General features: G+C 43.9%; 1 protein-coding gene across 6 annotated transcripts in view; it reads right to left on the reverse strand.

Annotated features, from left to right (window-relative positions):
* MAPKAPK5 (MAPK activated protein kinase 5) overlaps window positions 1–25,598 on the reverse strand; it is a 333,373-nt gene that overhangs the window by 206,433 nt on the left and 101,342 nt on the right. For 4 of the 6 annotated variants that reach the window (XM_069214824.1, XM_069214826.1, XM_069214825.1 and 1 more), the window contains 2 exons: window positions 5,611–5,708; window positions 3,906–4,014 (listed from right to left, as the gene is read on the reverse strand). In XM_069214824.1, the coding sequence (XP_069070925.1) occupies window positions 3,906–4,014; window positions 5,611–5,708 (207 nt within the window). The remainder of the gene's footprint in view (window positions 1–3,905; window positions 4,015–5,610; window positions 5,709–25,598) is intronic. The other 2 variants (XM_069214827.1, XM_069214828.1) reach the window with 1 other exon arrangement.

Genomic DNA, 25,598 nt, shown 5'->3' on the forward strand with positions numbered 1-25,598 from the left:
GAGGCCCATAAAACATAGCATCTCCCAGCCGTAAAGCAAAAGTTCCAGCCATGAGAGAATGAATAGTGGTAGGGGTTATTATTTTTGAGTCCCTACAAACATAGTCGGGCAGAAAGAGCACATCGTGGCCAATGTTTTGAAGGTAGTCTTATTGTCTTGGGACCATCACAGGCCGAGTTATGAGCAAAAATGGTTTTTAAAAGTAGGGCCCTGCAAAGCATTATGGGCAAGTTTCCGTGCGACGAATACTTTAGTATGTTGACATTACTGTAATGCTTAGAACAGCCTCTAGACAATACCACAATGAAAATAGCAATTGTAAGAAACATGGTCATGTAACTACATAGTTGGCACCTAGAGGGCATAACCACACAAAAAGAAAATGGCAATAAATAATGCAGTGTAACCATGTATTTAGTTCCTAGAGGGCATGGTGCTTTACACATTTTCAGGGGTAACAGGCCTATAGCAATGATATTATAAACAAGGCCCTTAAAACACAAGCTCTTCCCAGCTGTAAAACAAAGGCTCAGGCCATGAGAATGCTTAAAAAGACACTGAATGGTGGGAGGGGTTATTATTTTGGGATCCCCGCTAACCTATTCTAGGGATCCAGAGACATTCTAGTGATCGTTTTGGTGGTGGTCCCATTGTCCTAGGACCACCACAGGTTGAGTTATAAGCAAAAATGTTTTGTAAAAGTAATGCCCTGCAAAGTATTATGGGACAAGTGTCACCATTTCATTTTAACCAATCTGCTGAGTTACCTGTCTTTTTGCCAAAGCCAGATTCAGTCGCTGAAAGAGCTTTGCACACACTAGATGTTAAAGAAGCTCTTATGTATTACATTGACAGGGCTAAAAGTTTTAGAAAATCTAAACAGCTTTTAGTAGCATTTTCAAAACATCACAAAGGCAATCCAATTTAAAAAAATGGAATAGAGAGATGGATAGTCAAGCTTGTTAACTCAAAGCTAAAAGACAGTTAGCTACAGTTCCTAGAACACATACTACCAGGAAAAAGGTGCTTCTATGGCCTTTTTAGGGAACATCCCAATAGCAGATATGTGTACGGCTGCTACTTAGTCTACACCACACATATTTACTAAACACTACTGTGTAGATGTGTTAGCTCGCCAACAAGCAAGTGTTGGCCAGGCAGTGCTCAGGACACTTTCACAGACTACAGGCAGGTACAGGCTAGCCACGGCTTACATGGAGGGGACTGCTTTACAGTCTATGCAAAGCATGGTTATCTACAGCCACAACAGCCATTGAACGGAAAATGTTACTTACCTAGTAGACATAAGTTCGTGGCATGTAGTGCTGTAGATTCACATGTGCCTTCCCTCTTCCCCAGACACCTGTAGAAGTTGTAGTAAAATTCTTCTAAAAATATTGTACATATGTATATAGACTGTATGGACATCTTTTTTTTTATACTATCTATCTATATATCTATACTCCTTAACTCCCCCCCTCTTCCACCTCCCCCCCCATGGGAAAACAATCTAACAAAGGACTGGATGCCCATGCGCACTATCACCAAGAGGAGGAGTCACTCGATCTTGTGAAGATTCTTTGAAGAAAAACAACTTGAAATGCTCCAAGACCAACACTAGATGGCAGACTTATGCAAAGCATGTGTATCTACAGCCACACATGCCATTGAACAAACTGTTTGCCCACACTGAAGTATATTAGCAATCGTGCAATAATCCATGTAACAGGGGCAGTCTGCAAGGCGTGACAAAAACAGCTTCAAGGTTGGACAAAAGTAAAGCATTTACCAATGACATCAAGTGATTTTTGAAAGGCAAGCCCAGGAACGAATTAAAGTGATGGGCGTGATTAAAAGCCCACAATACTTACAACAAGTCAAAGTACTTGCACATTTGACCTAAAAATGATCGCATGTTGAGGTATGTTTGTTGTGCAGAGGCCAGTGAAGGTGACCTCAACATAGAGGAGGAGGGATAAGAGGAGAGTAAATCAGTTGACTTTGTATGTTTCCTGTCAGGCTAGGTTATCAACACCATGTCTAGTTGTGGAGTCCCTGGATTTACCTGAAGATTACCCTTCATGAGGTTAAAATAGAACACATCTGAAAATAAAGGGACAACTTAATCTGCTCTGGAGTGACCCCTGACAGGGGTTACAACACTGATGCTATGCAGATAACCTGCTGAAAGAAAAGAGTGGAGTTTAAAGAGGATATGCTGTGGTATAAGCTACATATAGTTAAGGAAGAGAAGAGTGGTAAAACAACAATTTGAGTGAAGAATAGTCATAGGAAGTAGGTTCTGAGGGACGCCACAATGAATAAAAGAAAAAAAGACTGGCATTGTACTGCGCAAAAAAGGTATGATTTTTACAGATATGAAAGCAGTTTCCAGTCCCAATATTACCTGATTGCTATCCACATGTTTTTTGCATGCAATCAAGTTCAAGCAGCACTACAATTATTAAGATGTGCATAACTTTGTTCTACATTTTAAAGGTACACGAAAAACTGGAAATAAACTACAAAATAAGTTACCCCAAGCATCCATATTTTTTCTGGGTATTTTTTTTTTTAGAAGTGAATTAGAGATTTTTTTGTGTGTTCAAACTTTTTCAGCGTGGCTAAACACTTTTTTTTTTTTTTTAAGTGTATGTGACTGCGAGTTCAAAGAAGAACCATACTCTAGCGTAAAAGCTACAGGGCAGAGTCTAAACCATGCTTTGGGATTTTGCTAATCAAAGACTTTGGAGTTTAGAACAATTAGTTAAACTGCCAATAAAGAAATCAAATGGGGGGCACATCGCTAACTGAATTACTCTGTGTGGGGTATGAATGAGGGTGGTAAAGGCAGAGAGGTGAGGTTAGGAATAGTTTACTATGCTTCAGACAAAACATTTACATAGTCCCGTCCCTCCTTCTCCAACCCATCTCTCAAATGCTTGACAGAAAATCTATCTGAACAAAAACAGGTGAACCTAGAAGTAAACACCAGTCCTCTAAAGCTGCTTTGCTCTCACAAGAGGTTGCGAGCCCAATTTAAAATTCTGACACATGCATAGCTAAAAACTATGATAGACACATGCCTATTCATTCAGTCAGAGGTGCTTAAATGACATTGGCTACCTCCATCTTTAAGTGCAAAGCCCAAAGGTATGCGCAGTACAAGACCAACAATATTGTAGCACTCATTACCACTCTTCTTGTTATAAGCTGCCAATGCTCTTACTTCACTAAATGCAACAACACATAAATGTGACTGGACACTGACTATTTTACATGGGAAGATTAGATGCCTAAAGGCCTGAAAGTCTCAAAATCACCACCCTTCCCCTAAAACCACTCCAAACTAAAATCAAATCCGAAATAAACCAATAAACCCAAAATGCACATCTTCACTAGCCACCAGACAAAAAGACTAGCAAATGCAGAATGAGTAGATGTGTTCATGAGGCATCACATAATAGTAGCCTTAGCCATGACAAGTGTTTAGTTCTTCGCTAATAACCAGTAGCATTTTGTGTGCTGATTTTCTCAGCAAAGGAAAGGTACATCTTCAATCGAATTCATGTATTTACCTTTACAGTTTCACACAGGATGGCAGTGGAGAAAAAGTTGCTTTATTTCACTATTACTGCACCATGCTTTTATCAACGATAAGCAGAAACAAAGCGCAAATAAATAAAGGTGACAAACAGTGGCTTAACATCCAAGGCAGGTTCACCATGCTCCATCAGGGCATCTTTAGAGAAGGAACTTCAGCTCAATTAGAAGATTATAACAAAGCAGGCAATAAAAACACCCTACAAGAATCAATGTTGGTTTTTCGCTTTCATGTATTAATTATTTGTGTGCTTACCCACAACTGGCATATTTTTAAGAAAAGGAGCAGTAGTGTAACTTGCCTGCTTTGTTACTTGGCTTGCTTGCTTCTCAGTAAAGTGCCGGTGCTGGCTGATTCTGTGAAACAGTTCTCCCCCTTCCATCATCTCCATTACAATTAGGAGTCGGGCCCTGTTCAAAAGCATTTAACTACGTCAATTTTGAAAAATAAATTGAAAATGTGACGGCTGTTACTACTCTAAAAAATGTACATTGATTGTTAACACTGCAGGAAGATGTCTAATTTCTTTGTTTAAAAAAAAAAAAAAAAATACAAGGTCCTCTGTATCTTCACAGTGTGGTTCAAGAAAATAGGTGGCAGAACCCAGTCACGGTACATCTTCATTCATGTTGCCTTAAAAGCTCATATCGTAAACAAAGACGTGACTGTGTAGCACTCTGTGCAGGGATTAGATCGGAAAAATTAGCAATTAGCTCACACCTATGTTGAACAACATAACATATCATGAATTAACAACTACAAAAGTACAATCTATTTTTTCGTGGCATAGAAATTTTAATTAAAACAGATGTCTAAAGTTCCAGTAATCCTTTTGGCAAAAGGACCACAAGGAACTGCTGAAACCGTGTGCCCTAAGCCACCAAGCTTCACTCACAAGGCCGGTACTTGGCAGTGAATTTTAAGAGCGCACCTTTCGCTTTATAAATCCAATGCGCTATCCTAGCCACTGATATTTAATAGAAAACAGCTAACGGATGTAAATGTGTCAGCAATAATCTTCATTGATTGCACACCTTTTCTTAGTGCATAGTGCTGCTGCAATGTGTTACTCTGTATGCTTAGCAACAGTATGTTCTACACGCTAACTAAGAAAAAACTTCCTGCACTTCTTTGGTTCAAATGAATGCCAAAAGGTTTGTACTTTGGGAGAGTACCAGAGTGATTGAAAAAAAGGGGATCGTCGCATCTGGAGATACTGAGTAACAATTATCTCATAAAGCAAACATTTATTTTCAAATTACAAATTGCTGGTAACAGTAGGAAAACAAATGTTCCTAATTAAGAAGCTCTAGGGCATTTAAGCACCCAATTAGCAAGTTCTACTGCTCAGGCTCTCATTATAGAAAAGACTAACAAAGCACCCCATGAATTGTATCCGTTTAAATCAGTGCGTGGCGGCTGTTATTTATTCAACATTCTGGCAAATGCGCCTTTTCATTTTCTTTAAATCCACCAATCTGAGTTAGTGCTTGTGCTGCAAGTTCATATTCATGATGATGTAGATATTTTGTACTGTAGATCCATTTCTACGTCCTAATAGATGTGTTTAATAGTCTATTTCAAAGTACACTGCACCCCCAACTACAAACTCAAGCAGAGCCAATTCACAACTGATTGTAAAGTGAGAGAATGTAATCTTCAAAGAAAGACCCAAAATAACTTAAATGCGCTTTCAAAATTACTTTAAAAAATGACTGGCAGCAAACAAAAACACTTGGCTAACAATCTGATCTAGGGTAAGTCCTATTAACTTGCATGTTACAACACAAATACTACCCTGCCCTTAAATCTCTGGGTTGCACGGTAATTCTGCACATTCAATTTATGGTAAAATCCAATTAAAACCAATCTGATGGACAAGCTGAAGAAATTAAAACATTTATGGCATGGCTAGTGCTGTACAATAAGAAGCCTACCACGGATTTAGACCTCGTCATATCAACAAAAACAAAAAATGTGGAATATATCTGCTGATGCAACCTTACCTTGGACTAGATTCGTGGGGAAACTGCACACTGTTAGCATAAACTTCAATAATTTGAACAATATTTGAATGAGTGGCACACATCATATGCAGACGTACCTTAAAGAAAACGGAAGGAAGGTTACTGTACAAGATGCAGAGCAATAAACCACCTTTTTAACTGTCAGCCCATACCACCTCACCTCCATGTGGGCACAATTGTAATAGCCGTGAACAATCAAAGAATTAAAATACAAAGAAATTTAAAATGGCAACATCGGAACAATCGCACCAGTGGGCTGGAAGCAATTTAACACATAAGTGAAATAGAGAATTTTACTTATCAGACAACATTTAGATACAACAATGAAAATGTTGTATCTACTGGTTTTGCAATTAAAAAAGAATGTGCTGTATTTTCTTTTTGTTTTGTTCATTGTGCAGGAAGCAATTATATATCTTGATCATTCTTCGAGGTTAGCGTTTGCAATAATTTTGAATGAAAGTGTATTATTGTATGGTTATGTTATCTTATTTGAAAATCGTGTTCAGACTATAATGTTCAAGGCCTATGAAGCATTTAACATTCTGCAAAAATGTAAAAATGAAACATTCTAGGCACTGCCACTGTAAACCTTCTGTCCTTTGTATTCCAAGAGATGCAGATATCCAGTCTATTGTTGGCTATCTTACAAAGCTACAGATCTTGTGAACAAAGGTCCTGCTGAGGACTGATTATACTCTGGTTTCTACTATATGCTCAAGTGAGATGAGTGATCCTACTTCACGACTGACTAAAAACAGGTATAGATACTAGTAGGGGACTCTGATCAAGAGAGTAACTTAATAAAATAAAATAGAAAAAAAAGGGATTAAAAAAATAAAAAGTCAAGAAGAACCAAAACACCCCAATGCAGAAAAGTGGCAAGAATCAAAGACGACAACATCAGTGCCAGTTTAATGTCAAGATGTAGCTTTGACAAGAACATAAAGTGGCTAAAACAAAACTACCTGCATGAAAGAACAAGACTAACCAGATGTCCTTCTGTGCATTTTGTTACTGCACAAAAAAGGTGTGGATAACTTATAACATAGGTTTATTTATGGCTATTTAGATTTTTCCCTTGTACCATGAAGAATATCAGAAAATGTAATCTAATAAACACAGACAATTCCACCCTCTACACCAGCAATCAAACTAAATTCTCTGGGATAGCAGGAACATGTCACAGTACCCGCAAATGATAAATAATCTAATCTGTTTAAGATTACTATTACTTTAAGATTATTAATAAGATACGCCCTGCACAGAATACATCAAAACTAACATCTTTCCCAAACATTCTGGTCGAATGTACGCATCCTCGGTTTGGAAAATGACTTCAACAGACCATTCAGTCCAAACTGAGCACTAGTAATGGCATTCAATGTAGACTGGCCTCCAGGTGGAAGCTGTACAGATGACAGGAATGGATGTCAAGGATGCAATAATGTCATAGTGGTATCTAGGCATTACCCTTTTTAGCATACCAAATTAATACTCTCCAGGAACATAACTGGGACTGCAGGCAGCAGGTACAATATAACTGTCACAAATCTACTCCGACTTCACATAGTATTTACACCAGAAGTTTTGCCCGGATAAAAGTGCTTCTCAAAATATTCACCATATAATTTGAACATGATCTCTACCTAACGTGACCATGTGCCTGCCCAAACCTGGAAAGTATAAGGATTATAAGATCACTTATCCTCTTTGCATCTCATTCACCAATTGCAAATGTTTAGTGTGTTGCATCCAACCCTCTACTTTGATGATCTAACTTTTAATTAATGTATTTTTGGTCACACTGATCATACTAAGCCTCTTTGACAAATTATTTTAGCTAACATCTTTCTATAGGATGCCTAAAATTTTCTACGTTTGCTTTCAAACGTTCAGAATCATGGAATGTTATGATGGGCTCTTAACACCCACATTTGGCTCATCTTGCAACTCTTCTTTCCTGTGTGTTCCAGGATAAATTTTACAACTACTTTTTCCTACAATTTCTCCCATTATTAAATATGATGCATGTTTTTGTTTTTTAATTTTTATGTATTTTATTGGCATTTCAGCTTTGTACAGGAGCACATTTTTGGTATGTATGAATAAACATTGCTGCCATGAGAATTTTTTGTGAAGTTCAACAACTTTGCATTACCTTCAGTTAACAGTACAGGCAATGATAACCAATAATCACTAACAGTTTTCCTCCCTCTCATCCTTCCCAGTGCAAGCTCAGCATTTCAGATAGTATTAGTAGGGTAGTCATAACATCTGGTTTCTTATCTAACAACTCAGTGTTCCCTGATCAATGGTCCATCCCTCCCTTGTCCCTCAGCAGGGAATCCCATTTTCCCTCTTTAAATGACTTTCGGTCCCTGCCTCTCCAGAGTCCCTGTTTTAGGCACCCAGTGTGTTGATGAGGGTATTGTGGTCCTCATCTGTAAGATCTTATATCATGGCTCTCCATTCTAGCTGATCATCTACCAATTTAGCATCTCGTCTAACTCTTTTCATATTTGTCTCTTCCCCACCAGCCCATTCGGTCATATTACTTACAGTTTATATATATATATATATATATATATATATATATATATATATATATATATATATATTATTCTATGCTTAACATGTTCATAGGTCATTCCATAACTCCTAGATAAGTTGTTCTATTAGATACTTGAATCTCTGCTATCGTTTTAAAATCACAATGATCAAATGTTTTATTATCATAAGCATTGCGCTATTCAAAAATTGAGGAAAGGTAACTGAATGTTGGAAAAGTACACTTAATAATTACCTTCAAATATTCCAAATCTTGAAAGTCTGTGTTTATACAATACTACTTTTCTTTCATACTATTATACCCATTATTATATTCCTTGCACATATATCCCCTTACTATGTATTTACATGTGTTACTCTAGTCCTACTGTACTAGAGAAAAATACAATTAAAATAAAATCTATGAAAAAAAAATCAAATTATAAATAATTAAGTTAACAAAGATTAATAAAAAAAGAAAAATATATATACATTAATAAATAAATAAAAATAATATAAATTTACTCTTGTAAGCTTTACTCTGTCTCCCCATCACCCTATGTCTTTATCAATCTGTCCTCCATCCCCACCCTGACTCATCCCAAACCCATTTTACTACTTTCATATCTTCCCTCCTCTACCGCACCTGGCTCACCCCAAACATCAGTTTACTACCATGATCTCCCAAACAACCCTACTAAATTCTTCATCATCTATCTCACCTTTGTGACTCATCCAAACCCCCTCCTGCTACTATGATCTCCCTAACCCTTTCACAGACTCTTCCCTCCTCCGTCTCTTCTTTACTCATCCCAAGCTTCATTCTATAACTATAAACTCCAAATTAACATTTCTGGATCCTTCCCTCCTCTATCTCTCCATTACTCTAGTCAATCCAATTAACAAACTCACATAGACTCTGCTCAAATTAACTCATAATAATACTAATACTGCACTCATATTTCCCTGTACTAATCTACCACTAATTCCTCAGGGGTTTCGGAGTAGCGTGCTACTCGCAGAAAAGTGCTTCAATGCCTTGTCAGGGGTAGTAAGTGCTATATAAATAGAATTCCAATACAATTCCAATACAATCCTGCAGCTAATCTTTTGTCTGCGTAGGTGTCGGGCTAAGCCATCTAATGGTTAACCGTCTTTTCACCAAGGTCAAGCCCAGCAGTGTAAATTTCCTTCTCAGCTTCCTGTCGAAGATTAGTCCCAGTAAACATCACTCAAGCTCTCTGTCTTGTGGTTGTCCGGTCACCCTGTGTAAGTCGTCTAGGATCATGTCCCAGTAGAATGAACGGCCAGACCCATATTATGTGTAGAAAGTCTGCCGGCGTATATTGACATTGCGGGCAGTCTGCACTTTTTATAGGATATAGTATATGTAATCGCTTGGGTATAAGGTATGTTAGATGTATCACATTGTATGGAGCCAGTTTGAAGCACTCCCTTGTTAAGACCTCCCGTACACCCTTATCTATCCTAGCCCACTCTATCGCTGCTATAGGGTGTTCACTTAGTCGCTGCCACTTGTCTTTCACTGTAAGGGAAGCCCTAGGTTTGTCAACCCGCGGTGGATATTGGTAATAAATCTCTTACCACCCACCAGTGACAACAGCTACACCATAGTCTGGGTGGGTGGGCTGGGAATCTGGACCATATTTCTCTAACCGTGGCTGCTATTTTTGCATATTATGGAAACTGACCCCCACCTACCCAAACTATAGACATGATTTTGACAACTTGTGCAAATGGTCTGATATGCCACATTTCTAGGTCTGGTGGGAATGGCACCCTATGTAACACTCCTCTTGTTCCCAGATCTAGCACACTAGGGTCACTACATGTGGCAAACTCCTTGGCACTCTTGCTCCATACAGCAGAAGTGCTCCCCAAGTCCTCGTTACCTGTAGTGCCAGCTAGGATAAATCTTTCCCAGGTAGGATCGGTATCAAACCAATGCACTGTGTGCTGCAGGTGGGATGTAAAGTAATACTATTCTAGGTCAGGAACCTCCATTCCTTCCCTGTCCCACTCCATTCGTAACATTGCAAGACCAATTATGCAGCGTCTTCCCACCCACAGCAGTTCTATTAGGAGCCTATCCAATTACCTGTAGACCCTTCGAGGGATCTCATGCATAGTGCCCTGCAATAAGTAGAGGTATCCAGGCAGGACAACCATTTTAATTAATGCAATCTTTCTCATCAAGGAGAGATTAAGAAAGTTCCAAAAGACAATAGGCGGTATGAGATTCGTAAACACGGGTCCCATATTCAGGGAGTGTCTCTGTTGCGTTCCTTGTGTAATGTGCATACCTAAATATCAGACACTATTGTCACTCAAGGGAATTCTCAAAGCAGGGAGTCATGCTCACTCTAGATCTTTCAGTTGCCCCAATGGGAACAAGGCAGACTTTGACTGATTCACACATAGGCCAGATATCTCACCAAATTCCTTCATATCATTTAGTAGGATCGGGCTCAAGATGTCAGGTTGCCATAAATATACCATAGGGTTGCCGCGTACAGGGATACAGCATGGATCGTTGACCCACTGGTTTTCCCCAGCCATGTTCTACCTGGAGCAATCTGCACACAGCTGGCTCCATCGCCATGGCAAACAGTAAGGCAGACAGAGGACACCTCTGCCTGGTGTCTCGCTTTAACTGGATCTCTTCTGACACCACTCCCCCAGTTAGTATTCTTGCCAGTGGTTGTGTGTAAAGTAGCTGTACCCAAGCAATATACTTGGGGCCCAGACCCACTCTGTCAAGCACCTGCCAGCAGACTGAATCAAATGCCTTTTCTATATCTAGAAACACCAGAGCGTATTGATCTTACGCTAGGCAAGGTGAATGCATTACATGCACCAGTTGTCGCAAACTGCAACAGGTGTTCCTGCAGATATGAATAAGGACTGGTCTGGGTGGATCAGCTTAGGTAAGTGGAACAGTAAATGTTTTGCCAGAATTTGCCCTAGAATCCACATTCGGTTGTGACAAGGGTCAAAAGGAGGCAGCATCCAAAAGGTCTTTACCAGTTTTAGGTAACAGTACAATATGAGCTTTGCGCATGGAGGTAGGCAATATGTCGCATTCTAGAGCTACAGTATAGACTAGGAGCAATTTGTCTGCCACAGTTTATTGTAATGCCTTATACAGTTCAGCAGGTAGGCTACATCATCCTAGGACCCGAACATTTCTTAAAGGAGTCTATGGCCAGTAAAACTTCCCGTTTAGTCAGCCCGACCAGGTTCATCCGGTGTGGCAGCGCTATCAAGTCTATGTAAGCAGACGTCTCAGCCAGCGAGACCTCCCCGGAGGAGTCATGCACTTCATAGAGATGACAAGCCATGGTTTCACTGATTGCCAGCTGTGTGTTCAGGACTTGTCCTGTAGGATCCCTAATCTGCAGAACCAGGTCAGTGCAGCATTCCTGCTGCATCAACCTGGCCAGCAATCTCCCCGCCTTGTACCCGTCCATGTGTATTTGTGGTCTCCGAGTGTGTTGCACATGATTCTCAAGGCTCTCCCATACCAACTTGTTTCCTGGCCTCTCCCCACATTGGATGCATTGCTGGTTTGTCCACAATGGCGCTCTCCAGAATTGCTAACCGTTCCTCTCCTTCTGTGAAGAAATACTGCAATCTACTGTGAGTGTCCGCTCCAGGTGTAAAAAGGGAGTATGTATGCGACTGTGCATGTTGAGCTCTTCAAATCTCTACCAAACTCACTTACTGCATCATCTGCCTGAGGCCTTTTGTCATAAGAGGTTCGGTGCCCTGTCATGCAGGAAACCGCTCTAATTCCCCATACAGGACACAGTTGCAGTCCATTGCCACAAGGATCTCAGCTGACAGAAGCCCTCTGCACTTTTACTAACACCCCCACAAAGAAAGAGCCATTATCTACATTTGATGCATAGACGATAAGGCAGAACTCATGGGTATCTAATGAACCAAGCAGAATCATGCAGCATCCATCTGGGGCAAGGTACACTCCCAGTCTCCAGAACAGGATCCAGGAGGCCACCCATATAAGTGCTCCATGTGTATGAGGTCGCACAGAGTTGCCCTTGCTAACACCGGCAAAGCACATACTGTCACCCCACATATGGGTTTCTTGCAAGAATGCAACTGACACACTGTAGCGTCTAAGATAGTCAAGGGCCTGTGTACACTTCTCAGGTCGGTTTAAATCTTGGATGTTCCACGTAATGAACTTGTATTCAGTGCTTTAGCAACACAAAAGGATGATGGACGGAGCGCTGAACAATGCAAACACTCACCCCCAGTCACAGATCTTGTATTCAGTGCCCCATCCAGGCATACTTATTTGATCCAGTCTGCAGTACCCTCCCACGGGGCCCTTGCAACACTAATGGGAATGTCCACAATACATGAGCATCTATTGCACGGTCCCCATAAGAAGAAACCGCAAACAACTGATATAACAATGAACATTACCCCTTGGGGTATCCTCTCCCTCAGGCAGAATATTCAGAGTACCTCCCAGCTGTAACATCAGTCAGAAGGCCCTCAGTCACCATCCCACATCCCCCCCCTTCATTTCAAACCATTAACCTGCTAGCATAGGTTGTGTGAAGGTGTTTGGATAGACAAGTAAATGTGCAGCCCCCAAGAAGCAGACTAGAAAATGAAGGGCTCTCCCTAATCTCTCGCCACTCTATACCCCTGCATCTGCTTATCTGTATTTTCAGTTATCATCAATCTGCAGGGCATCTATGGGCAGTTCCTTTATCAGAACCATACGGCGGTATAGCATTAGGTGCACACTGCATGAACTGTAGAATTAAATTAGCAATAGGTAGCAAGAGAAAACCTCCCCCCCACAGTATAGTTACTCAGCATCCTTACTGTCACATTGGGCACCAGCTGTAATTGCGAGAAGGTGCTGTGTTTTGGCGACCCTTGTATCTCCGTTCATAAAGTTCCAACTGGGTAAACAAGAATCTGCTCTGCCTCTGGGGTCTCGTCTCAGTCTTATGGTTCACTAATTATTTTCTATGTCTGGCAGAATGGGAAGCCCCTCCCAACTATTTCTCGCCGTCCAAGCGTACCAATACCCTCCTTTCAATCCAATGAATCAAGCCAGTCCATGATCGCATGTGGGGACTCGCAGAAGTAGGCCCTGCCTTCGTACTACACTCATAGTTTAGCTGGGTACAGTAAACTGAATTTAGTGTTGCGGCCCCTTAACCTTTTTTGCTGTCAGAAAGTCATTGCGTAGCGCGGCATTTTTTCAGGTATAATCAGGGTAAATAAAGATCTGTTTGTCCACATATTGTGAAAGGCTAAGTATGCGCACAAACTGTAAAATGACATCACGATAATTAAACATGTGTGTGATCAAGGCCCTCAGAGGGGCCCGTGGCGCGGCTCCGGCACCAGCGCCCTATGTGCTCTTTTCACAGTGAAGAAGTTGAACAGTCTTGGGGGCTTGAGGGTTTGAGTGATGCATTGCTCCACAAAGAGCTCTGTAGAGGGGCGCTCTGCACGTTCCAGGAGCCCCACGAAGCAGAGGTTATTTTGCCTTGCTCGCCCCTCTGAGTCCTCCAGACGGTCTCAGCCAGTGTGACACTGTATTTTAATCTGTCCACCACAGCTGTCCGCCTCTTAATTTTGTTCTTGAGGGTAGCCACATCATATTCCACTGCAGAGATGCGATGTGACTTTCCAGAGGTCTAGTCACAGATGGTTAATATTCATTGCCATGGCAACAACTTTCCCCTCCAGCGCAACTCGTGAGCCCTGCATCCCCGCCACAGAGGGCCTCTGCCTTGGTGTGGGTGCAGGCCAGACTTCAGTTTGAGGCAGCACTGCTGGCACTTCCAGGCGAGCCACAGTATACTGGTCCATTCGGCTTAGCCTCTGCCGGTCTTGTCCCCTTAGCTTTCCCCATATCTGGTAGCACTCTAGAGTGTATGGGTCCCCCTGATCAGTGCCGCAACTCCCAGTCTCAAGGTGATCATCCACAGGGTAGCATCCAATTATCAGTTCAGGCCTATTATATATTATCCCCTCTCTCAGTGAGGAACCCTCTAACCCACTGCCTGCAGGCCCAGCTCCGGGTTCTAGCACCTAAGTTCTCTTGCATTGATAAGTTTGAAATCTGGCGGCCTGAGTCCAGCCCCGGAAGATCCAGGTGCAGCCAGTCAGCCTCTCTTCTTCCGGATATTAAACGTCAGATTCTCACCTCTGCTGGTCTAAGCTGCTCTCCAGGTTCTATCTCCCCGTGGCAGCAGTCGGGCTGTGTGACCTGCAGACCCCCAGGTTCATAGGCATCGCAGGCTCTTTCATATCAATCAGGGTAAAGTATGCAGGGCATCTTCCCAGTCTACCACCTGTCCCATTGAAGCACAGCCTAAAGCTAGTAGAGAGGTTAGGAGGCCTCATCCAGAAATACGCCCGTCACCAGGCCGCAGCCCACTCACTGCACCGCCTTTTCCTGCCGGGTGTAACACAGCCCTGTCACGATGCGTTGAACCAGAGGCACCTTGACCTCCTATCTGCAGGCAGTGCTAATAATCAGAGGGCCCCTCCAGCCCAGCAGCAGTTAGCAGTCTCCTCTCGTCTGCACCCAGCCAGGGTGCGGGTGGAGGTACAGCGCCACGTCATGTTGCCAGGTTACGGGACGTCTCAAGGCCCCCACCTGGTCTACGACAGGTGCCCCACACAGGTAAGTGTGACGCCTGATAACATGAAGGATGCAAGTTATGTCCAAGGACTCTACAGGCTTAATGATTCAGTGGCCGGAGCTGCTGTATAGGACATCTAGTCCACCATGATGGCACACTCTACCCCACTCCCCCTTCCATGCTAGAACTTAATAAGCATTGCAAGGTAGTGCACTTTTCCTAAAAATACCAGTTACAGAGTCTGTTCCTTTATTCTGTGTCAACCCAGAGGCGAAGATTATGCCTTGTTTTTCCACTTTACTATGCAACAGCAACCATAAGATTAAGAGCACTTAAAACACTACATTTCCCATGAAGACAATGAAAACTGTGTAGCCAAATAACCAATCATAGGCATTAACCCTACACATAACATCCTGTAGGCAATACCTTTTTCTTCAATAGTCCAACAACAAATAAATAAAACCCTATTCCCTCTATAATGTGACTGATTTCAACTGTTAATGCAGAGTTTTCATTAGGCATTCACTTTGCATTGGTGATGTTTGTGTTTAGGCTTTATTTGACAGTTATCGCAAATTGCTTCCTCTTTTCGGCTACTTGCGGGGCACTGGAGCCCCTGTGCATGCTACTCAAAAAATAATATAAACATGAGACCCATAGCACTGCTCAACAGACATATAGACTATGTGAGAGTCTGGGGAACAAGACTAATGTATTTGTCTGCTTGGCTCAGTCGGTAATTAACCATGAATAACTGATTTGGCTAAAGGAGATATGCAAATATAAGACCTCTACCATTTTTTACAATTAAATTCTATTCACTCAAAGACACACTTCTCTTTTAGGGCCCTTCACACTGTACAGCTCTTTGCTGCATTTTGGCAGTTGTAAATCAGTCATTTATTCATGGGCACATAAATAAATTACCAATTCTTATCAGCAGCACCCTTGCTGATGAAGATTTCCAACAAACAAGGACAATTACTTAGTGCAAACCCTCTACACATGTGCCAGGCCAAATGACAACATTGTGAAGCTATAATGAAAAGTCCATCATGAATGCCAAAAAGCTTTGGTGAACTACAGGCATGGGAACATTCAGAGACATCACAGAGATCTAAGAATTGGAAAGGTCTGTGGGCTAGTCAGTGGAATAATCGATTGCAACATCAACATTTTTAATGGGGCAGTAACAAAACATAATGCAATTACATAAGTAGAAGAGATTCCCCCCTGCTGGTCTCAGTTTTAGGAATGGAATGAGGCATGTTGCATTTTCTCCGCAGGTGAAGTCACTGCTTTGATTGCTCTCTGCAGAAATAATGGTAATGCTTTTTGGGAATGCTCTTCTCTTGATCTGACACCTTGGTAACAGGTTGAAAAGAAGATGTCTGTGGCAGTGTACAATGGTCCATGAAGTGGTCTTGTCTGAAGTAAACAAATATCTAATACTGAAGAGGCTAACAGCTACAAGTAATGCATGTAGCCCCTTCTCCCAGCACCTGGTTAAAGGCACTCCTAGTTGAGCCAAGCATGGTCATGCCTGTAATGCAAAAGCTTTAGCTGGTAGAAGGTGGAAGCTTCTGAGCTTAAGCGCTTTTCCATTATCTCCAAAACACAGGTGGTCATCATTATGAACATGGCTGTCTGGACCACCACACCAGCGGTCATTACCACCAACAGCATGCCAGTCCAGACCACCATATTCTGAACACAGTAGTGAACTGGCTGCAAAGCAGCCAGTTCATTACCACCCACCGCCAGGTCAGATTGGACCACCAGGCCGACTGTGGGCACATTCGACCCGGCGGTGGAGGTCGGACAGGCGGTGGGATTATAATCCCATTTCCACCAGGGATTCCCTGGCGAGTTACCCCGCCAGGTAATCCCTGGCGGAAAGCATACGGGTGACAGGAATAATCATTCCTGTCACTTGTATGTGACACGCCGGGCACCTCCCCCTTTTCCACTACACCTACCCACCCCCCCCCAAGCTCCCAGAACAGCCCCTACCTACCCCCGAAAACCAACCCCCCAACCTTCCACCCCCAAAACCCCATGTAGGTCCCCCCACCCCGACCCTCACCAACCCCCACTTCTACATACAGGTCCCCTCCCAACCCCCCCCACATCCACATGCACCCATTCACTTACATGCACACACGCATACATGCACTCAGGCACACATTTCCGCACGCCTAATCCTCAACATCCCCCGCCGCAGCCACATCATTGCGCCCACCTGAGAGACCTACACTGGGCTCCCCGTCAACAAGAGGATCACCTTCAAGCTCCTAACCCACACCCACAAAGCACTCCACAACACCGGACCAGCATACCTCAATGAACGACTCACCTTCTACACCCGGAACAGACAGCTCTGCTCCGCCAACCTCGCCCTCGTTCCAGGCATCCACAGAACAACAACTGGCAGCAGATCATTCTCTTACCTCGCCGCCAAGACCTGGAACACCCTCCCCATCAACTTACAGCTGACCAAGGACCTGCTGACCTTCAGGAGACACCTCAAGACCTGGCTGTTCGAGCAGTACCAACCCACGCCACCCTCCCAGGCGCATTGAGACCCTTGCGGGTGAGTAGCCGCGAAAAATATACTGATTGATTGATTCATTCATTTCCCCACATACACTCATACAGTACACACACACACACACCCAACCACCCCTTCCCTCTCGGACAGCACTTACCTCATCCGTCACGCTGTTTCCAGAGGGAACGGGCTCCTCGCCATACACGGCCACACCTATAACTGCTTCATTAAAGGTGTGGCGGTGTATGGTCTGACGTGGTGGTGAAGGTGGAGCAGCATCCACACATGCCTCTGACCGCCAGCATGGCAGCCCTCACCACCATCGATGGCGGTGAGGCTCCATGCGTCATTATTTGGCAGGATGCTGGCAGTCTTTCATTGACCGCCGGAATGGTTGGCGGCGGGGCATCCCGCCAAAAACTTAATGACCCCCATAGTGGCTTATTGCAAGTGCTGAAAACTAAGTGGTAGAACCAAGGACAAACAAAAAAACTCAGACTTGCTAGTCCAGGTCATTCAGAAGGTAAATGTAGTCTTCCAATGATATGTAGAAAGTCTCAGTGCAGCAACTGAAGGTAAATGCAACTTACACATTTAATTGTAATTAAAAACAGAATAAGTCATCCTTATTTCCCATCTCCACTGGGTCCAAAAGGCTGCCAACCGCTGATTCTACTGATGACTGGCTAATCATATTTTTCCAAACAACCATAACCTTTAGTCACTTGGGGGGTGGGGGGGTACTATTTTAACAATGTTTGTTAACAGACAATGTTTATAGTGTACTCTGCTGAAAATATGATCTTTCTCTCCTCCCTCCACTCCTCCAGCTGGACAGTGACACAGGATCATCTTCATCTACGGGAGTCACAGATGTTAAGGCAAATGGTCTGATTCGGACGAATGAGATACACCACTACTACCTATCATGTTTCAGGCATTCTCCTCTCCCACATCAGGATACACAATGCTTGACCTTTTTGCTGGAGGTTGCATTTCCTGAGCCTACACATCCATATACCCACTAAAGCATAGCCTGAAATCCTTGCTGAGAAAGGATCATCAGCTTAGTGGGCAAAGGCTTCAACTGAGCAGTTTTCAATGTGAATTTAAGAGAAAGGTCAGACAACATTATGGCCCTCAGCATTGCACCTCTGCAAGCCAACGCACTTCCTAATTCTTTGACTAATTGGGCAGAGAAAGTAGCCATTTGGAAAAATAATGCCAGTGGCCTATTGCTGCTGTTACAACAGCTTTGGAGTACAGCTTGTCCATACTATCTTTTTAGGTTTTTTAGGACGGCCTTTTTGAGGCAGAGAGATCACCACTATTTATCAACAAGGACAAAGGACTGACTCAGTAGCTATTTAACCCGTTCTGTGCCTTGGACGAGGTGACCTCGTCCAAGGTTACAGTTCCCGTGTGCCTTGGACGGGGTCAGGGCCCGCGATCGTGGAGCAGGAATCTCCACTAAACACCTGGGGGCAATTTTTTTTTAGTATTTCGCCCCCCCCCCCAAGATTTTTGGGCTGATCTGGGGGGGGGGGGGGGGGGGGGGGGGGCGAAATCCACTAGACACCAGGGATTTTGTTTTTATTGTTTATTTTGGGGGCAACCCCTTGGGCAAGGGTCGCTCCCCTGGGGGGCTATTTTTTTTTTCTGTTTCGGCCCAACCAACGGCAGACCAGCCATTGGGACGATCTGGCACCCGGGGGGGGTGGAAGCACACTAGGCGCCAGGGATTGTGTGGTGTGTGTGTGTGTGTGTGTGTGTGTGTGTCTGGTGTGTGTTTGGGGGCACCCCTTGGACAACGGCCGCCCCCCTAAAGTGGGGAAAGTTCGTATTCGCCATCTCTGCCTATTTTTGTAGGCCCATCTGCCCCCAAGGAGGGCAGAAACCACCAATACGCCAGGGATTTTTATTTTTTTTTGTTTTGTGCTGGAGGTGCCCCCTTTGGGAAGGGTCTCCTAAATGGGGTCAGATTGGCCAATTTTTTTACGGGGGGGCAGGATCCACTTAGGTACCAGGGACAACTTCTAAGTTCTTGGTGGTGGGGTGTTTGTCAACTGGCAAAGTATTTGTATATGTGATTATAACAATTTATTTCTTCTTTTTCTTCTAGTTCAACGCTTTTGCTTCCTTTGCTGTGGATCCTTGCGGTTTTTGCAGTAGTTGTCCTGCGGTTTGCATAGTTGCATGTTTTAGGTAAGTGAAAGCAATTTACTCCAAAGGAGTATTGTTGACATGCATGGATGACATGTTTGTAGGTGGTGTACTAAATGCAGTATTGTGTGTTTGACATTGTCCTTAGATTTGAGCACAGTGATGTTTGTGTTGTCATATGTCTAATTTGCTTTTTTCTTTTTAGTGGGATATCATTGGTGATTGCTGTGTCTGTGCAGAGTAGTTGCTTGGTGAGTAGCTTTTTCAGGCAAGTGAGTGGTATAGTTTTTTGTAGTACATAACTCTTTGTGATAAAGCTACACTTTGTTTATTACTTATTTTAGTGCTAGTTGTTGTTGGCAATCCATTTGTTGTTAGTGAGGATCATGGCTAGCCGCAGAGTGACCGCTCAGCAGGTTGTTCGCATGCTCTTTGAGTCGTCTTCAGACCATGATTCCGACACTGACTCTGCATCTGAGGCAGAGGAGGAAGCAGGAGATTCTGGAAGTGAGTTTTCTGTCCGAGAGTATTCTTCTGATGAGGAAGCTACTCTCAGTGCAGATGAAGGGCCTGTGTTAGAGGAGGACATTGATATGCCAAGAGTGCAGCAGCCTGGGGCTGAAGGGTTTCCCATTAGAAGACCTGACACCTGGATTGCCCCAAACATGGAGCAGCCACAGTTACCTGCATTTACTGGTCTCCCAGGGTGTAGAGTTAATACGGAAAACTTTTTGCCTGTCCATTTCTTTCACTTGTTTATGGACAATGTATTTTTGGAAGAGATTGTGGAGCAGACAAATGTGTATGCAGAGCAATATTTGCGGGACAACGCTGCCAGACTTAAGCCTCAGTCTAGAGCTACTCAGTGGGTTCCCACATATCTGGAAGAGATGAAAAGGTTTTTAGGTTTGACTTTTTTGATGGGGTTGATCAGGAAGGCGTCACTGGCTTCTTATTGGTCTACTAGTCCCTTGATGGCAACCGCTATATTTCCTGCAACTATGACACGTAATCGGTATTTGCTTCTTCTTCGTATGCTGCATTTTGTAGACAAGGCTTTAGCCTTGCCACGAGATCACCCTGATTGTGAACGTCTTTTTAAGATTAGGCCTGTCCTTGATCATTTTGTGGATCGTTTTTCAGAGGTCTATGTTCCAGGCAAAGAGAAAAGTGTGGACGAGTCTTTGGTCGTTTCAAGGGGCGTTTAGTTTTTAAGCAGTACATTCCTAGTAAGAGGCACGGTATGGGATTAAATTGTATCTGCTGTCAGAAAGGAGTACAGGATATGTGTATAATTTCCGGGTCTACACTGGTAGGGATTCCAGTATTGACCCTCCTGGTTGTCCGGCCACTTTTGGAGTTAGCGAAAAAATTGTGTGGGAACTTGCTAGACGGCTGATAACAAAGGTCACCATTTGTACGTAGATAATTTCTACACTGGAGTGCAGTTGTTCAAGGAGTTGTTTAGAGTGGACACTGTTGCTTGTGGCACAATCAGTTCTAACCGGAAAGGCTATCCAAGGGAGCTTGTCTGTAAGAAACTTGTGAAGGGACATTGCAGTGCCTTGCGGAATAATGAGCTGCTAGCTATGAAATTTTCAGACAGGAGGGATGTGTACATGCTATCGACCATCCATGATGAGAGTACTTCCCCTGTGGCTGTTTGGGGTCAGGTTGCGGAAGTGCGCAAACCTGCGTGCATTTTGGACTACAATAGGCACATGGGTGGTGTTGATAGAGTAGATCAGAGGTTGGAACCTTACACTGCTCTTCGTAAGTCTTATGTGTGGTATAAAAAGTTGGCCCTACATTTATTTCATTTGGCAACTTTTAATGCCTTTATTGTATACAAAGATTGTTCACCTGAGTCAAGGATGACATTTGTTAAATTTCAGGAGTCGGTGATAGAAAGCCTTATTGTGGTGGAACCGGCAAGAGTTCCTAGAGTAGAAGTGGTAGAGGATGTGGCTAGATTGAAAGATCGGCACTTTCCAGATCACATTCCTCCCACTCCCAAAAAAGACTTGCCCACAAAGAAATGTAGAGTATGTGCCCGGAGATTAATCCGGAGGAACAGCCGGATGTACTGCCCCGAATGCCCTTCAAAGCCTGGGCTGTGTGTGCCCAGCTGTTCTAGAAGTTACCATACCAAAAAAAACTTCTGGGAAATACCGTGAGCGTAAGCTGTCTGTTTTATATTTTCATATATTCACGGTTGGCATCTCTGTCATGTATTTAGTTAGAGCTTTTGTGTTTGTAGTTTTGTGCTTATTTTATAATTAGTGGTTTCTTTGTTGTTTATAAACAAAAAAAAGTGATGGCGGTGTGCGTGGGGTGGCGCTTGGCTGGCGGTGTGCGTGGAGTGGCGCTTGGCTGGCAGTGTGCGTGGGGTGGCGCTTGGCTGGCAGTGTGCGTGGGGTGGCGCTTGGAAGGCAGTGTGCGTGGGGTGGCGCTTGGAAGGCAGTGTGCGTGGGGTGGCACTTGGAAGGCAGTGTGCGTGGGGTGGCGCTTGGAAGGCAGTGTGCGTGGGGTGGCGCTTGGAAGGCGGTGTGCGTGGGGTGGCGCTTGGAAGGCGGTGTGCGTGGGGTGGCGCTTGGAAGGCGGTGTGCGTGGGGTGGCGCTTGGAAGGCGGTGTGCGTGGGGTGGCGCTTGGAAGGCGGTGTGCGTGGGGTGGCGCTTGGAAGGCGGTGTGCTTGGGGTGGCGCTTGGAAGGCGGTGTGCTTGGGGTGGCGCTTGGAAGGCGGTGTGCGTGGGGTGGCGCTTGGAAGGCGGTGTGCGTGGGGTGGCGCTTGGAAGGCGGTGTGCGTGGGGTGGCGCTTGGAAGGCGGTGTGCGTGGGGTGGCGCTTGGAAGGCGGTGTGCTTGGGGTGGCGCTTGGAAGGCGGTGTGCTTGGGGTGGCGCTTGGAAGGCGGTGTGCTTGGGGTGGCGCTTGGAAGGCGGTGTGCTTGGGGTGGCGCTTGGAAGGCGGTGTGCTTGGGGTGGCGCTTGGAAGGCGGTGTGCTTGGGGTGGCGCTTGGAAGGCGGTGTGCTTGGGGTGGGGTTTGGAAGGCGGTGTGCTTGGGGTGGGGCTTGGCTGGCGGTGTGCTTGGGGTGGGGCTTGGCTGGCGGTGCCAGCCAAACGCCAGTCCACACTCCCATCAGCTGGTGTGATTCTTGTATCAGGCATGTGGGCATATGTAAGTGATGGGCCCTTGAGTGGTGCGGTCTGTCGATGTGAGTGTTGTAAAGTGCTGGGCCTGTGGCTGGCAGTGTGAATGGTCTTGTGCGTGTCATGTATGAAAGGTGTGTGAATGGACTGTAAAGCGGTTGGTGCCTTGTCGCTGCTTTACAGCTCACGAGCTGTGAGTCATTGGTTCAGTTTTTTGCCTTTCAGTTATTAACAGTGCATTTCATTTTTGTGAAATCTCTTGTTAATAAAATTTGATCCACTGAACCATCACTCACCCTCGTGCCAAATCCAACCAGTATGTGTGGTAAAAATGACAAAACCTGCTCTGCTGTAATCAGGCGTCGCAGCACACCTGTGACACGCTAGGTGCCTCGGTGGGACCATGATGATGAAGCATGCCACCAACTTGGTTGGTGGGTGAGGGGTCTTTTTCACATAACCTAAGTGTGTTTCTTTTCACAATTTTAGTGTTTGGCACATCACGGACGTATGTGCACACAATCAAAATGATAGATTACAAAAATACCTGTGTTTGGGGGGGGAGGGCCCACCTATGTTTTTGGTCCTGGGTGCAGCCTTCATCTAGGGAAACCTACAAAACCCAGACATTTTTTTAAAACTAGACACCCCAAGGAGTCCAGGGAGGTGTGGCTTGCGTGGCTCCCCCAACATTTTCTTACTAAGACTCCTCTGTAAACCTCAAAATTTGCATAAAAAAAGCATATTTTCCTGACTTTTCTTAGTAGGATCACCGCTCCAGCACAAAATTCCTACTCCCCAGTTTTCCCCTCAGTCTCCCAAGTAAAATGACACCTCACTTATGTGGGTCCCCAAAGCAGAGCCCGTCTAAAGATGTATAAAAGAATATGTCCTTATAAACTCGCTGTGCTATCCCCTCTATCTCTACAAGTTTTGGGCCTTATTCTGTTGCAGGCACCTGGCCCACCCACACAAGTGAGGTATCATTTTTATCGGGAGACTTGGGGGAACGCTGGGTAGAAGGAAATTTGTGGCTCCTCTCAGATTCCAGAACTTTCTGCCACAGAAATGTGAGGAACATGTGTTTTTTTTTAGCCAAATTTTGAGGTTTGCAAAGGATTCTGGGTATCAGAACCTGGTCAGAGCCCCACAAGTCACCCCATCTTGCATTCCCCTAGGTCTCTAGTTTTAAAAAATGCTCTGGTTTGGTAGGTTTCCCTAGATGCCGGCTGAGCTAGAGGCCAAAATCTACAGGTAGGCACTTCGCAAAAAACACCTCTGTTTTCTTTTTTTTTAAATGGGATGTGTCCACTTTGCGTTTTGGGGCTTTTCCTGTCGCGGGCGCTAGGCCTACCCACACAAGTGAGGTATCATTTTTATCGGGAGACTTGGGGGAACATAGATTAGCAAAACAAGTGTTATTGCCCCTTGTCTTTCTCTACATTTTTTCCTTCAAATATAGAAGAGTGTGTAAAAAAGAGATCTATTTGAGAGATGCCCTGTAATTCACATGCTAGTATGGTCACCCCGGAATTCAGAGATGTGCAAATAACCACTGCTCCTCAACACCTTATCTTGTGCCCTTTTTGTAAATACAAAGGTTTTCTTGATAGCTATTTTTTACTCTTTATATTTCAGCAAATTAATTGCTGTATACCCGGTATAGAATGAAAACGCACTGCAGGGTGCAGCTCATTTATTGGCTCTGGGTACCTAGGGTTCTTGATGAACCTACAAGCCCTGTATATCCCCGCAACCAGAGGAGTCCAGCAGATGTAACGGTATATTGCTTTCGATAATATGACATTGCAGGGAAAAGTTACAGAGTAAAACGTAGAGAAAAAGTGATGTTTTTTTCACCTCAATTTCAATATTTTTCTTTTTCAGTTGTTATTTTCTGTAGGAAACTCTTGTAGGATCTACACAAATGACCCCTTGCTGAATTCAGAATTTTGTCTACTTTTCAGAAATGTTTAGGTTTCTGTGATCCAGCATTGATTTCATGCCCATTTCTGTCACTGACTGGAAGGAGGCTGAAAGCACAAAAAATTGCAAAAATGGGGTATGTCCCAGTAAAATGCCAAAATTGTGTTGAAAAAGTGGGTTTTCTGATTCAAGTCTGCCTGGTCCTGAAAGCTGGGAAGCTGCTGAGTTTAGCACCGCAAACCCTTTGTTGATGCCATTTTCAGGGGGAAAACCACAAGCCTTCTTCTGCAGCCACTTTTTCCCATTTTTAAAAAAAAAACGAAATTTTCACAGTATTTTGGCTAATTTCTTGGCCTCCTTCAGGGGAACCCACAAAGTCTGGGTACCTCTAGAATCCCTAGGATGTTGGAAAAAAAAGGACGCAAATTTGGCTTGGTTAGCTTATGTGGACAAAAAGTTATGAGGGCCTAAGCGCGAACTGCCCCAAATAGGGGGAAAAGGCCTGGCAGCGAAGGGGTTAATGTGCTAGATTATTGTTTTGCCAACAACACTATGTTCAATTTCTGCACAACCCTCTATAGGTCACGCGTGACAAATATATCTTTTCCACCCCTAAAGGATTCAGCATTATGCTTTATATTTTACCAAAATGAACCACTGTTTTTGCTTTAAAAAAAACATAATAACTGCGGACATGAACAAAGAGGGCCGATCAGGCAAACAAAAGCCGAAATGGCTCATAAGTAACCTTCAGTGGCTCCCAGAGCAAATCTGTGACAAGCCAAAGATAATAGAAACAAAAGAACATCTGATAGGTCTACAGAGGATTAACCTGTCTATCGTTGCACCAGGCAGCAACTGTGAGGAGATCAAATTTGTGCAAGTAGCCAATTCGCATCCAGAACCTTTGACTGGAGACAAAAACCTCTCAGTTATATTGGCTCAATCTGACTGTATGGAA

This window comes from Pleurodeles waltl, chromosome 11 (assembly GCF_031143425.1).
Source record: "Pleurodeles waltl isolate 20211129_DDA chromosome 11, aPleWal1.hap1.20221129, whole genome shotgun sequence".
NCBI classification, from domain to species: Eukaryota; Metazoa; Chordata; class Amphibia; order Caudata; family Salamandridae; genus Pleurodeles; species Pleurodeles waltl.